Genomic DNA, 14517 nt, shown 5'->3' on the forward strand with positions numbered 1-14517 from the left:
GGAGGCGATCGAGTCTTGTGGGGAAAAGTGCGCAAACCTCTGCAGAGTGTAACAAACTAATCATGGTTAGCCGTGTCCCCGGTTATGGACATCTTGAGTATCTAGTACCTGGATTATCATGTGAATCTCAACATGTTACTCTAAATTAATTTTGATGGGTTTTAATGATGTTACTTTAATTGGGATTGAGAATGCTGTCAACCATTCTCAATGTTTAACAACCACCATGATAGTAATTAATTTTATTCCTTTGAAGTAGGGAAAAATTGGCTTTACGCAAAAACTGTAACCATAGAGCTTTCCACCAGCCAAATATGCATATAGTATAGCTGTTGCATTTCATTATTCTCTATGTGTTACCTTGCCAGCATATTCCATGTGCTGACCCGTTTTGGGCTGCAACGTTAATGTTGCAGACTTTTCAGACGACGGTTAAGGAGTTTTAGGTCGTGGTTCTATACTCAGTGATGCCGTTGGAGTTGATGGACTCACTTATCTTCCAAGCCTTCCGCTGTTATCGTCACTAGATGGCCTTAAGCCATATTTATTGTAATAAGTTCTCTTTCGAGACACTCGATGTAATAAGTGTGTGATTGCTACTCTGCTATAAATCCTCCGAGTACTGTGTGGTGTCAGCATTACTGATCCAGGGATGACACCGGAGCACAGAGATCAGACTGTTTGAGGTCTGGTCGCTACAGACTTCCAAAAGCTATGAAAATCAAGGCAAATGGAGACCAAAGCTCTTATACCACTTGTAGGATCGAAAGTATGTCTAGAGGGGGGGGTGATTAGACTACTTGACCAAATAAAAACTTATCCTTTTCCCAATTTTAGTTCTTGGCAGATTTTAGCAACTTTGGACAAGTCAAGCAATCTTAACACAATTCAAGCAAGCATGCAAAGAGTATGTGAGCAGCAGAAAGTAAAGCATGCAACTTGCAAGAATGTAAAGGGAAGGGTTTGGAGGATTCAAACGCAATAGGAGACACGGATGTTTTTGTCGTGGTTCCGATAGGTGGTGCTATTGTACATCCACGTTGATGGAGACTTCAACCCACGAAGGGTAACGGTTGCACGAGTCCACGGAGGGCTCCACCCACGAAGGGTCCATGAAGAAGCAACCTTGTTTATCCCACCATGGTCGTCGCCCACGAAGGACTTGCCTCACTAGCGGTAGATCTTCATGAAGTAGGCAATCTCCTTGCCCTTACAAACTCCTTGGTTCAACTCCACAATCTTGTCGGAGGCTCCCAAGTGACACCTAGCCAATCTAGGATACACCACTGATACGTCTCCAACGTATCAATAATTTTTGATTGCTCCATGCTATTATATTATCTGTTTTGGATGTTTATGGGCTTTATTATACACTTTTATATCATTTTTGGGACTAAGCTATTAACCCAGAGCCCAGTGCCAGTTTCTATTTTTACCTTGTTTTAGGGTTTCGAAGAAAAGGAAAATCAAACGGAGTAAAATTGACCTGAAACTTCACGGAACTCATTTTTGGAAGGAAAGAAGCCTTGAAGACTTGGAGTGCACGCCAGGGGGCCTTCGAGGAGGCCACGAGGTAGGGGGCGCGCCCTCCACCCTCGTGGCCCCCCTGACGTACTTCTTCCGCCTATATATCTCCATATACCCTAAAAATATCCGAGAGCACAATAGATCGGGAGTACCACCGCCAGAAGCCTCTGTAGCCACCGAAAGCCAATCTAGACCCGTTCCGGCACCCTACCGGAGGGGGCAATCCCTCTCCGGTGGCCATATTCATCATCCCGATGCTCTCCATGACGAGGAGGGGGTAGTTCTCCCTGGGGGATGAGGGTATGTACCAGTAGCTATGTATTTGATCTCTCTCTCTCTCGTGTTCTTGATTTGGAACGATCTTGATGTATCGCGGGCTTTGCTATTATAGTTGGATCTTACGTTTCTCCTCCCCCTCTTCTCTCTTGTAATGAATTGAGTTTCCCCTTTGAAGTAATCTTATCGGATTGAGTCTTTAAAGATTTGAGAACACTTGATGTATGTCTTGCCATGCGTATCTGTGGTGAAAATGGGATATCACGTGATTCACTTGATGTATGTTTTGGTGATCAACTTGCGGGTTCCGCCCATGAACCTATGCATAGGGGTTGGCACACGTTTTCGTCGTGATTCTCCGGTAGAACTTTGGGGCACTCTTTGAGGTCCTTTGTGTTGGTTTAATAGATGAATCTGAGATTGTGTGATGCATATTGTATAATCATACCCACGGATACTTGAGGTGACATTGGAGTATCTAGGTGACATTAGGGTTTTGATTGATTTGTGTCTTAAGGTGTTATTCTAGTATGAACTCTAGGGTTGTTTGTGACACTTATAGGAATAGCCCAACGGATTGATTGGAAAGAATAACTTTGAGGTGGTTTCGTACCCTACCATAATCTCTTCGTTTGTTCTCCGCTATTAGTGACTTTGGAGTGACTCTTTGTTGCATGTTGATGGATAGTTATGTGATCCAATTATGTTAGTATTGTTGAGAGGACTTGCACTAGTGAAAGTATGAACCCTAGGCCTTATTTCCACACATTGCAATACCGTTTACGCTCACTTTTATCATTAGTTGCCTTGCTGTTTTTATAATTTCAGATTATAAATACCTTTATCTACTATCCATATACCACTTGTATCACCATCTCCTCGCCGAACTAGTGCACCTATACAATTTACCATTGTATTGGGTGTGTTGGGGACACAAGAGACTCTTTGTTATTTGGTTGCAGGGTTGCTTGAGAGAGACTATCTTCATCCTACGCCTCCTACAGATTGATAAACCTTAGGTCATCCACTTGAGGGAAATTTGCTACTGTCCTACAAACCTCTGCACTTGGAGGCCCAACAACGTCTACAAGAAGAAGGTTGTGTAGTAGACATCAAGCTATTTTCTGGCGCCGTTGCCGGGGAGGTGAGTGCTTGAAGGTATATCTTTAGATCTTGCAATCGAGTCTTTTAGTTTCTTGTTTTATCACTAGTTTAGTCTATAAAAGAAAATTATAAAAAATGGAATTGAGTTTATCTCATACGCTTCATCTTTTTAATATCTTTCGTGAGTATGATGGAAAGGAAAATTGTGCTCAAGTGCTAGAAGAAGAATGCATTAGAATGTTTGGCACTAAATATTTGAATGATGAGCATGATGGCAATGTTGTTAGTATGAATTCCTTGAATATCCATGATGCTAATGATATGCAAAGCCACAAGCTTGGGGAAGCTATGTTTGATGAAGATGATATTTTTTGCCCCCCAAGCTTTATGAGCAAATTTACTATGATGAAAGCATGCCTCCTATCTATGATGATTATTGTGATGACACGTATGCTTTAAAGAATAATGATAACCATGAAACTTGTCATCTTGATCTTAATTTTCAATCACATGATAGTTATTTTGTTGAGTTTGCTCCCACTATTATTCATGAGAAGAAATTTGCTTATGTGGAGAGTAATAAAATTTCTATGCTTATAGACCATGAAAATAATGCTTTAGGTGCTGGTTATATTGTTGAATTCATTCATGATGCTACTGAAAATTATTATGAGGGAGGAATATATGCTTGTAGGAATTGCAATAATATCAAGTTTCCACTCTATGTGCTTAAAATTTTGAAGTTATGCTTGCTTTACCTTCCTATGCAAGTTGATTCCCATAAATTGTTTGCTCACAAAATCCCTATGCATAGGAAGTATGTTAGACTTAAATGTGCTAGTCATATTCTTCATGATGCTCTCTTTATGTTACAATTCTTATCTTTTATATGAGCATCATTGAAATCATCGTGCCTAGCTAGGGGCATTAAACGATAGCGCTTGTTGGGAGGCAACCCAACTTTATTTTTATTCCTTGATTTTTGTTCCTGTTTAGTAATAAATAATTCATCTAGCCTCTGTTTATATGTGGTTTTATGCTTTTAATTAGTGTTTGTGCCAAGTAGAATCTTTGGCAAGACTTGGGTGAAGTCTTTATGATCATGCTGTAAAAAACAGAAACTTTAGTGCTCACGAGAATTACTGCCATTTTTATTTTGAGAGTGATATTTAGTTAATTCTTTTGCAGATGATTAATAGATAAATTCCTCAGGTCCAGCAATTTATTTGAGAATTTTATGAGTTCCATAAGTATACGTTTGATCCAGATTACTACAGACTGTTCTGTTTTTGACAGATTCTGTTTTTCATGTGTTGTTTACTTATTTTGATGAATCTATGGCTAGTAAAATAGTTTGTAAACCATAGAGAAGTTGGAATACAGTAGGTTTAACACCAATATAAATAAAGAATGAGTTCATTACAGTACCTTGAAGTGGTGATTTATTTTCTTATACTAACGGAGCTTACGAGTTTTCTGTTAAGTTTTGTGTTGTGAAGTTTTCAAGTTTTGGGTAAGGATTCGATGGACTATGGAATAAGGAGTGGCAAGAGCCTAAGCTTGGTGATTCCCAAGGCACCCCAAGGTAATATTCAAGGACAACCAAGAGCCTAAGCTTGGGGATGCCCCGGAAGGCATCCCCTCTTTCGTCTTCGTCCATCGGTAACTTTACTTGGAGCTATATTTTTATTCACCACATGATATGTGTTTTGCTTGGAGCGTCAATTTATTTTGTTAGTATTTGCTTGCTGTTATTTAGAACAATGTTTTGCATCTTTTATTTAAAAAAATTGGCATTGATAGTCTTTACTATGCCTATGTTACAAGTCTTCATGTTGCTGTTTGAAAACAGAAAGTTTACCTCTGTTGCAATAATTCCCTAGAAAAGTCAGAATGTGATAAAATGATGAAACCTTTTGCATATTAAGCTCTGATAAATTTAATACAGTGGGAATTTTCTTTCATAATTTTTGGAGTTAGGGAAGTATGGATCTTGTTGCACTCTTTACAGACTATCCTGTTTAGGTAGATTGTTGTTATGTTTGCATTGTTTGCATATGTTTGCTTCTTTAAGAATTCTATTTGAGGATAGGACTATTAAATATGCAGAGGCATTTAGTATGCAATGTTAAATAATAATTTTAGTGATTTTCTACAGTAGAGTATGATAAGGTTTTGGCAATAGTTTATACTAGCTTATCTCACGAGTCCTTGTTGAGTTTGTGTGGATGAAGCTTTTGAGATTTAGGGAGACTGTGATATGAGAGGAATTAAGGAGACACAAAAGCTCAAGCTTGGGGATGCCCAAGGCATCCAAGATAATATTTCAAGAAGTCTCAAGCGTCTAAGCTTGGGGATGCCCCGGTTGGCATCCCACCTTTCTTCTTCAACAACTATCGGTTAGTTTCGGTTGATCCTAAGTTTTTGCTTCTTCACATGATGTTTGCCATTATTAGAATGTCATTTTGCTTTGCTTGCTGTTTGAATAGAATACCAAGATATGAAATTATTAAATGTTAGAGAGTCTTCACATAGTTTCATAATTATTCGACCACTCATTGATCTTCACTTATATCTTTCGGAGTAGTTTGTCATTTGCTCTAGTGCTTCACTTATACCTCTTAGAGCATGGTGGTAGTTTTATTTTGAAGAAATAGATGAACTCTCATGATTCACTTATATTATTTTGAGAGTCTTAAATAGCATGGTAATTTGCTTAAATAATCCTAATATGCTAGGTATACAAGATTAGTAAAAACTTTCATTTAGAGTATTGAATACTAAGAGAAGTTTGATGCTTGATGATTGTTTTGAGATATGGAGGTAATAATATCAAAGTCGTGCTAGTTGAGTAGTTGTGAATTTGAGAAATGCTTGTGTTGAAGTTTGCAAGTCCCGTAGCATGCATGTATGGTAAACTTGTGTAACAAATTTGAAACATGAGGTGTTATTTGATTGTCCTCCTTATGAGTGGCGGTCGGGGACAAGCGGTCGTCTTTTCCTACCAATCTATCCCCCTAGGAGCATGCACGTAGTACCGAGGATTTTGATGACTTGTAGATTTTTGCAATAAGTATGTGAGTTCTTTATGACTAATGTTGAGTCCATGGATTATACGCACTCTCACCCTTCCATCCTTACTAGCCTCTTCGGTACCGTGCATTGCCCTTTCTCACATTGAGAGTTGGCGCAAACTTCGCCGGTGCATCCAAACCCTGTGATATGATACGCTCTTTCACACATAAACCTCCTTATATCTTCCTCAAAACAGCCACCATACCTACCTATTATGGCATTTCCATAGCCATTCCGAGATATATTGCCATGCAACTTTCCACCATTCCGTTTATCATGACACATTCATCATTGTCATATTGCTTTGCATGATCATGTAGTTGACATAGTATTTGTGGCAAAGCCACCATTCATAATTATTTCATACATGTCACTCATGAATCATTGCACATCCTGGTACACCGCCGGAGGCATTCATATAGAGTCATCTTTGTTCTAGTATCGAGTTGTAATCATTGAGTTGTAAATAAATAGAAGTGTGATGATCATCATTATTAGAGCATTGTCTCAAGTGAGGAATATAAAAAAAAGAAGTCCCAAAAAAAAGAGAAAGGCCATAAAAAAGAGAAAGGCCATAAAAAAGAGAAAGGCCATAAAAAAGGAGAAGGCCCAAAAAAGAAAAGAAAAGGCCATAAAAAAGAGAAGGCCCAAAAAATGAAAAAAATTGAAAATGAGAGAAAAAGAGAGAAGGGACAATGTTACTATCCTTTTACCACACTTGTGATTCAAAGTAGCATCATGATCTTTATAGTAGAGAGTCTCTCATGTTATCACTTTCATATACTAGTGGGAATTTTTCATTATAGAACTTGGCTTGTATATTCCAACAATGGGCCTCCTCAAGTGCCCTAGGAATTCGTGAGCAAGCAAGTTGGATGCACACCCACTTAGTTTCTTTTGTTGAGCTTTCATACATTTATAGCTATAGTGCATCCGTTGCATGGCAATCCCTACTCCTCGCATTAACATCAATCGATGGGCATTTCCATAGCTCATTGATTAGCCTCGTTGATGTGAGACTTTCTCCTTTTTTGTCTTCTCCACATAACCCCCTCATTATTCTATTCCACCCATAGTGATATATCCATGGCTCCCGCTCATGTATTGCGTGAAAGTTTATGAGTATGAGATTACTAAAGTATGAAACAATTGCTTGGCTTGTCATCGGGGTTGTGCATGATGAGAGCATTCTTGTGTGACGAAAATGAAACATGACTAACCTATATGATTTTGTAGGGATGAACTTTCTTTGGCCATGTTATTTTGAGAAGACATAATTGCTTAGTTAGTATGCTTGAAGTATTATAATTTTTATGTCAATATGAACTTTTGTCTTGAATCTTTCAGATCTGAATATTCATACCACAATTAAGAAGAATTACATTGAAATTATGCCAAGTAGCACTCCGCATCAAAAATTCTGTTTTTATCATTTACCTACTCGAGGACGAGCAGGAATTAAGCTTGGGGGTGCTGATACGTCTCCAACGTATCTATAATTTTTTGATTGCTCCATGCTATTATATTATCTGTTTTGGATGTTTATGGGCTTTATTATACACTTTTATATCATTTTTGGGACTAACCTATTAACCCAGAGCCTAGTGCCAGTGCCAGTTTCTGTTTTTACCTTGTTTTAGGGTTTCGAAGAAAAGGAAAATCAAACGGAGTCCAATTGACCTGAAACTTCACGGAACACATTTTTGGAAGGAGCCCAAAAGACTTGGAGTGCATGTCAGGGGACCTTCGAGGAGGCCACGAGGTAGGGGGGCGCCCACCCCCCTAGGGCGCACCCTCCAACCTCGTGAGCCCCTCGTGGCCCCCCTGACGTACTTCTTCCGCCTATATATCTCCATATACCCTAAAAACATCCGTGAGCACAATAGATCGGGAGTTTCGCCGCCAGAAGCCTCCGTAGCCACCGAAAGCCAATCTAGACCCGTTCCGGCACCCTGCCGGAGGGGGCAATCCCTCTCCGATGGCCATCTTCATCATCCCGGTGCTCTCCATGACGAGGAGGGAGTAGTTCTCCCTCGGGGCTGAGGGTATGTACCAATAGTTATGTGTTTGATCTCTCTCTCTCTCTCTCGTGTTCTTGATTTGGCACGATCTTGATGTATCGCAAGCTTTGCTATTATAGTTGGATCTTATGTTTCTCCCCCCCCCCCTCTTCTCTCTTGTAATGAATTGAGTTTGTCCTTTGAAGTAATCTTATCGGATTGAGTCTTTAAAGATTTGAGAACACTTGATGTATGTCTTGCCATGCGTATCTGTGGTGACAATGGGATATCACGTGATTCACTTGATGTATGTTTTGGTGATCAACTTGCGGGTTCCGCCCATGAACCTATGCATAGGGGTTGGCACACATTTTCGTCGTGATTCTCCGGTAGAACTTTGGGGCACTCTTTGAAGTCCTTTGTGTTGGTTGAATAGATGAATCTGAGATTGTGTGATGCATATCGTATAATCATACCCACGGATACTTGAGGTGACATTGGAGTATCTAGGTGACATTAGGGTTTTGATTGATTTGTGTCTTAAGGTGTTATTCTAGTACGAACTCTAGGGCTATTTGTGACACTTATAGGAATAGCCCAACGGATTGATTGGAAAGAATAACTTTGAGGTGGTTTCGTACCCTACCATAATCTCTTCGTTTGTTCTCCGCTATTAGTGACTTTGGAGTGACTCTTTGTTGCATGTTGAGGGATAGTTATGTGATCCAATTATGTTAGTATTGTTGAGAGGACTTGCACTAGTGAAAGTATGAACCCTAGGCCTTATTTCCACACATTGCAATACCGTTTACGCTCACTTTTATCATTAGTTACCTTGCTTTTTTTATAATTTCAGATTACAAGTACCTTTATCTACTATCCATATACCACTTGTATCACCATCTCTTCGCCGAACTAGTGCACCTATACAATTTACCATTGTATTGGGTGTGTTGGGGACACAAGAGACTCTTTGTTATTTGGTTGCAGGGTTGCTTGAGAAAGACCATCTTCATCCTACGCCTCCTACGGATTGATAAACCTTAGGTCATCCACTTGAGGGAAATTTGCTACTGTCCTACAAACCTCTGCACTTGGAGGCCCAACAACGTCTACAAGAAGAAGGTTGTGTAGTAGACATCAACCACTCTTCAAGAAGTAATAAATGGTGTGTCGATGATGAACTCCTTGCTCTTGTGCTTCAAATGATAGTCTCCCCAACACTCAACTCTCTCTCACAGGATATGAATTTGGTGGAAAGAGGATTTGAGTGGAAAGCAACTTGGGAAGGCTATAGATCAAGATTCATATGGTAGGAATGGAATATCTTGGCCTCTACACAAGTGTAGGTGGTTCTTTCTCAGAAAAAGTAAGTTGAAAGTGTAGGTTTGTTCTGATGGCTCTCTCTTTGAATGAAGAGGTGGTGGAGGGGTATATATAGCCTCCACACAAAATCTAACCGTTACACACAACTTGCCAATCTCGGTGGGACCGAATTGATAAACTCGGTCGAACCGAATTTAGCAAAGCTAGTGACCGTTAGGGTTTTTGGTGGGACCGAAATGCAACTCGGTAGGACCGATATGGTTAGGGTTAGGGCATAATGTAATCTCGGTGAGACCGATTACACAAACTCGGTGAGACCGATTTTGGTAATAAGCTAACCAGAGAGTTGGTCGGGTAAACTCGGTGGGACCGATCGCTTATTTCGGTGAGATCGAAACGTTACGAAGGGAAAATAGAGAGTTTACATTGCAATCTCGGTGGGACCGATTGCTCATCTTGGTAAGACCGAAATGTTACGAAGGGAAACAGAGAGATTACAATCCCATCTCAGTGAGACCGAGATCCCTATCGGTGAGACCGATTTGCCTAGGGTTTGTGGCAGTGGCTATGACATTTGAAACTCAGTGGCGCCGGATAGAAAGAATCGGTGGGGCCGAGTTTGACTTTTGGTTTAGGTCATATGTGGATATGAGGAAGTAGTTGAGGGTTTTGGAGCATATTACTAAGCATTTTGAGCAAGAGCCTCATTAAGCAACACCTCATCCCTCCTTGATAGTATTGGCTTTTCCTATAGACTCAATGTGATCTTGGATCACTAAAATAGAAAATGTAGAGTCTTGAGCTTTGAGCTTGAGCCAATCCTTTTGTCCTTAGCATTTTGAGGGGTCTACTTTTCTCATCCATGCCATTCCAAACATTGAGCTTTCCTGGGATATTAATCTTGAAATGGCATTAGCTCAATGAGCTATATGTTGTTAGGAATTACCAAAACCACCTAGGGATAGTTGCACTTTCAACTGTCCGCCTCCAAGCAGAACTATCCCCACTATCAGAAGATGTGTTATGGTGTGCACTTTGCTGCCAAGAGGCTAAAGCCATACTTCCAAGAGCACCCAATCATTGTGGTCTACACAGCTCCGCTTGCCGAGATTATTGGAAGTCGATATGCCTCGAGCCGAGTGGCCAAGTGGGCCATAGATTTGGCCCCCTACACCATCTACTACTAGCCTCGCACCGCCATCAAGTCACAAGCATTGGCTGACTTCCTCGTCGACTGGGCCGAGACCCAATACTTGCCGCCAGCGCCAGATTCCACCCATTGGCGGATGCATTTTGATGGTTCAAAAATGCGCACCGGTTTGGGAGCCGGCGTCGTCCTCACTTATCCCAAGGGCGACAAGCTCAGATATGCACTGCAAATTCACTTTGCCGCCTCCAACAATGTTGCTGAATACTAAGCACTCATTCACTGGCTCCGGCTTGCCAAGGAACTCAGCATTCGCCGGATCCTGTGTTATGGAGACTCCGACTTGGTGGTCCAGCAGTCATCAGGCGACTGGGACGCCAAGGATGAAAATATGGCCAGCTAGCGCTTCCTCGTACAACAACTCAGTGGATACTTCGAAGGGTGCGAGTTCCCCCACGTGCCAAGAAATGACAATGAGCAAGCCGACGCCTTGGCACGAATTGGCTCCACCCGCCAAGCAATACCAACCGGCGTCGCCTTGCAACGACTCCTCAAACCGTCCATCAAGCCATCACCTGAGTCAGATTCCATCTTTGTGCCAGCTCCTCCCGAAGCAGTCGGATCCGACTTAAGAGCCCCAGCAGGCGGCATGGGAACTTCGGTAGGCGGCCCGGGGACTGCAGTAGTCGCACCTGGCCCTGGGACCTCAGAGCCCGGCCCGGGGACTGCGGCAGTCGGCCCGGGGACTTCATCAATTCACCAAGCGGTGGCCGACTCCAACCCACCGCCTCCCAGCCTGACCACCCTCATGCAAGTGGCAGTCCTAGCAATCGAAGAAATTGCGCCTTCGTGGGCCCACCCCATCCTCAACTTCCTGGTAAACAAAAAACTACCGACTGATGAGATCTTGGCCCGGCAGGTGCAACGCCGGGCAACAGCGTACACAGTCGTCAACAGAGAACTTGTGAGGCGCAGCATCACTGGTGTTTACCAGCGTTGCATGGAGCCACAGCAAGGCCAAGCAATGCTCAAAGATATCCATCAAGGCGAGTATGGTCACCACGCAGCTTCAAGGGCACTTGTTGACAAAGCTTTTCGCCATGGTTTTTTCTGGCCGACTGCTCTAGAAGACGCCAAAGAGTTGGTCCAGAAATGCAAAGGGTGCCAGAAGTTCCACTCCAAGCCTCATCAGCCGGCTTCTGCACTCAAGACTATCCCCATTGCCTGGCCCTTTGTTGTCTGGGGCCTGGACATGGTGGGACCATTCAAAACAGCACGAGGTGGCATGACTCATTTGCTTGTCGCGGTGGACAAGTTCACCAAGTGGATAGAAGCAAAACCAATCAAGAAATTGAATGGTCCAACTGCTGTGACTTTCATCTCCGACATCACCATCCGGTATGGCATACCACACAGCATCATCACCGACAATGGCACAAACTTTGCCAAAGGCGCCTTGGCTCGTTTCTGCGCGACGCAGGGCATCCGACTGGACCTAGCGTCCGTTGCTCATCCGCAGTCAAACGGCCAGGTGGAGCGAGCAAACAGCCTTATTTTATCCGACATCAAGCCCCGACTAGTTGAGCCTCTAGAGCGTTCGGCCGGCTGCTAGCTCAATGAGATGCCAGCCGTCCTTTGGAGTCTGCGCACAACCCTGAACAAATCAACCGGCTTCACCCCTTTCTTCCTCGTCTGCGGTGCCGAAGCCGTCATCCCGACGGACATAGAATTCGACTCCCCTCGAGTCACCATGTACACCGAAGAGGAGGCAGAAGAAGCACGACAAGACGGTGTCGATCTGCTTGAAGAGGGCCGGCTGTTGGCACTCAGCCGGTCCACCATATACCAGCAGAGCCTGCGCCGATACTACAACCGAAAGGTCAAGCCAAGATCTTTTCAAGAAGGAGACATTGTGCTCCAGCTGATCCAGCGAATAGCCGGCCAGCACAAGCTCTCGGCACCTTGGGAAGGCCCCTTCATCATCAGCAAGGTGTTAGGAAACGACTCCTACTACCCCATCGACGCTAAGAAGCCTCGAGCACGCAAAAGAGACGACTCCAGCAGGGAGACGGAGCGTCCATGGAATCCGAATCTCCTTCGAAGGTTTTATAGTTAAAAAGCAGTATGTATCACTCCGACTTTTGTATTAAATACGAAGACTCTGGGTCCCCCGAGAAGAGCTCGGGGACTGCCCTCCTTTATCTATAAGACAAGTATTACGCCTGTCGTTTGTTTTCATTAATCCGTCTGACACTGGGCTCGAACAGACGACCCGGAGACTTGCCGCCTTGTACTATGAAATGCTCCTGCAGCCGCACAAGTAATGTGTTGGAACCCAAGCCTTCTCCTGCCAGAAGCCGCAGCTCGCAGAGCGACTGTTCAGTTGGCATGAGTTAAGGCAGAAAGGGTGACCACATGAAAAATGGCTAAGGATCCAAAGTATAAACATAGTCCAAGCCGGCTTCCCGCCTCGCCGACCGGCTGTCAAAGCAGCCGGCCGGCCGGTTTCTACTTAACTTGCCAAGAAAACTCTAGCCGGCTAAGTACTTGCCTTCCCGAAAGTGGCTAAGTACTTGACCCAGCCACAGTCCGCAGAGCGACTGTTCGGCTGGCAAGACGGAAACCAAGGGAAGGCGGCAAAGGAAAAAGGCAAAAGAGCAGAAAGCAAGGAAAGATAGGACTCGGATAAGATATTTACAAATCAAAAGGCCCTTGGCCGACATCCAACATAAGTTTGAAATACACCCCACGGGTGGAATTGTGCGAAGTTAACAAAGTTTGTTGAGACTAATAAGCAGGAAGAAATAAAAGTAAAGTGGCAGCCTAGGAAGCAGCAGGCGGGTTCGGCAGAATGGTGGAGTCGGTGGCGCCAGCTAGTCGAGCGGCCGGCTGGTCGGTCTCTGCTTGGTCTCCTTCAGCAGCAGCCGACTCACTCGGACGTGGCTCGTTGCTGGAGGCGCGGTCGAGTTGAGGCTGGTCGTCTGCTCCGACCTCTGGCGCCTCCTCTTCGCCCTCCTCCTCCTCGTCGTCCTCTCCCTCGTCGTTGGAGTCAATCACCTCGGCCGAGTCCTCGTCCTCCACCGGGTTCAGCCCAAACCACTCTGGCGGCGCCTCGGCACCGTTCTCGGCCAGCTCCGGGATGAAGATGCCGGTGTCAGTATACTCGGCGATGGCTGCCGCCCGCTTGACGAGTTCGCCCTCCACTGCCACCAGCTCCTCCTGGGCTTCCTGTCGGAACATGGTCAATGGGGCTAGATTTAGCCCAGGGTACCACACCTTGACGAACTCCAAGGCCCAGCGTGCTCTGGCCCGGGCCGAGGAGCCCTTCCACGCCTCAAGGCGGCCAGCCGCCACCTCCAGCCAGTCGGCAGTCCGGCTGGGGGTGAGCGGGGCCGGCATGTCGGGCCACAGGGCGGCGATCGCCTGGGCGCCGACACGTTGAAGGCGGCGCAGCATCCGATGAGTCGGCCGAAGACGAGCCTGGATGCTGAGAAGCTGCTCGCGAAGGGTGCGAGGGGCATTGGCAGCGACCGCCTCGCCTTCCACCCTTCGTCCTTCATGGTCGGCCTCGATAGCCTGGTTGGCGGCACCAAAGTGACCTAGGAAGAAGTCTGCCAGGACCAAAAGCAAAGAGTTAGAACAAAAAGAGAAGCCGGCTTGATCAGAGGCCGGCAGTTTAAAAGAGGAGTAAAGAAGGCTGCTTACCGTCGACCATGTCCTCGATCTCGCCAAAGCCGGTCGTCAGCACGCCTCCTTGTCGGTCCAGGCGGAGCATTCGATCTCGAACTCAGCAAGAAGACCCGCCTCCTTGTCCTCCGCCTCCTTCTGAGCCTTTTGGAGAAGCTCCGCCTGCTCCGCCAGTCGCGCGACCAGCCAGTCGCGCTCTTCGGCTAGCTTGCGGCAGTCCACCTCCTTGGCATGAAGCGCGGCGTTGGCTTCGCCCAGTTGCCGTTGAAGGGTGGCATTGGCCTCTGCAAGAAGTAGAAAAAGAAAGAGACGACAACAATCAGCAAAGAAAGATGAAGTTGCCAGGAAGATCCGGCCCGACTGCTCAGCAGTCGG

At 44.7% G+C, this 14517-nt stretch overlaps 1 protein-coding gene across 1 annotated transcript; it reads right to left on the reverse strand.

Moving 5' to 3' along the window:
* Positions 1-13278: 13278 nt before the first annotated feature.
* LOC147965727 (uncharacterized) lies at positions 13279-13911 on the reverse strand. The gene has a single exon (XM_087528175.1). It carries the CDS (start codon positions 13909-13911, stop codon positions 13279-13281), a length of 633 nt encoding a protein of 210 aa, XP_087384301.1.
* Positions 13912-14517: the final 606 nt, after the last annotated feature.

Source organism: Triticum urartu, chromosome 6A, assembly GCF_056163025.1.
Source record: "Triticum urartu cultivar PI428250 chromosome 6A, HENAU_Tu73, whole genome shotgun sequence".
Classification (NCBI taxonomy): domain Eukaryota; kingdom Viridiplantae; phylum Streptophyta; class Magnoliopsida; order Poales; family Poaceae; genus Triticum; species Triticum urartu.

Excerpts from the sequence above, each read along its gene's own strand:
- LOC147965727 (XM_087528175.1), bottom strand. The coding sequence starts at position 13,911 with ATGCTGCGCCGCCTTCAACGTGTCGGCGCCCAGGCGATCGCCGCCCTG.